The sequence below is a fragment of the Myotis brandtii genome, unplaced genomic scaffold, assembly GCF_000412655.1.
Source record: "Myotis brandtii unplaced genomic scaffold, ASM41265v1 C41827835, whole genome shotgun sequence".
Classification (NCBI taxonomy): Eukaryota; Metazoa; Chordata; class Mammalia; order Chiroptera; family Vespertilionidae; genus Myotis; species Myotis brandtii.
This window is the reverse complement of record NW_005310744.1, coordinates 1-865: the sequence shown is the minus strand read 5'-3', so window position 1 is coordinate 865 and position 865 is coordinate 1. Positions and strand designations below refer to the sequence as shown.

The following is an 865-nucleotide window of genomic DNA, read 5'->3' as shown; positions in this document are numbered from 1 at the left end:
AAAGAGAGCGGGGCAAAGGAAGAGGCCCCAACATCACGGTCAGGGAGGCAGGAGGAAGTAAGGAGCGGCTTCTGTTCCCCCACAGCCTCCATCCCAGCCCAAGTATCACCATTTGGGGAATAGGGGTAACCCTGGTCCTAGGAGCCCCTGATCCCAGGACCCCACCAGGAATATTCTTCTGACAAGGAGGGAAACGGATGACAAAGACCCAGCAGGACAAACAGACCTGTTCCCGCTGCTCCCGGCTGCCCTGCTCCGTGTCCACCTGCTGCTCCAGCAGCGCCCGGAGCTGCTCCTCCTCCCGCCTGGCAGCCACACGCTCCCCAGCCAGCTCACCCCGCAGCAGGGCCACCTCCACCTCCATCTGCGAAGAGAAGGCAAGGGCTGGGGCCGGAGGTGTGGGGCGGGAGGGGCTGGAGGCCTGGAGTTGGATCCCCTGGGAGGAAAGGACTGGGAGGCTTCCCGAGAGTCTGCAGCCTCACCTCGATCCTCAGCTCCTTCTTCTGGCGCTGTAGCTCCTTCACTCGCTGCTCCATCAGGGCCACTCGAGTCAGGGCCTCCAGCTGTTGCCCTCGAAGCCTCTGCGCCACCCCTCGCACCCCTTCCTTAGACGGGGTGGGTGTGGGGGGCATGGCTGGGATCTGTTCAGGAGGTGGGGCCTCCCCCTGATAGGAGAGGGTGTGTGTGGTCAGGTGGAGAGCCCCGGACCCCAGCGGTCATTAAACAGGTGTGTCCCCCACCTCATACCCCTTGGGGGGTCTTCATGGCCTAATTCAGCCACCACACTTTTATTCAAGGAAGGGTGCAGGTCCGGTGACCACCGGGCCCCAGGAGGAGGCCCCAGGGGCCCCCACAGTCCCGGAAA

General features: G+C 63.8%; 1 protein-coding gene across 1 annotated transcript; it reads right to left on the bottom strand.

Annotated features, from left to right (window-relative positions):
* Positions 1 to 14: 14 nt before the first annotated feature.
* Positions 15 to 827, bottom strand: LOC102249557 (pleckstrin homology-like domain family B member 3; the record flags this gene model as incomplete). Its single annotated transcript, XM_005852842.2, has 2 exons — positions 483 to 827; positions 15 to 364 (listed from the first exon to the last, which is right to left on the bottom strand). Coding segments are annotated over exons 1-2 (500 nt in total), but the record flags the coding sequence as incomplete, so codon positions are not given.
* Positions 828 to 865: the final 38 nt, after the last annotated feature.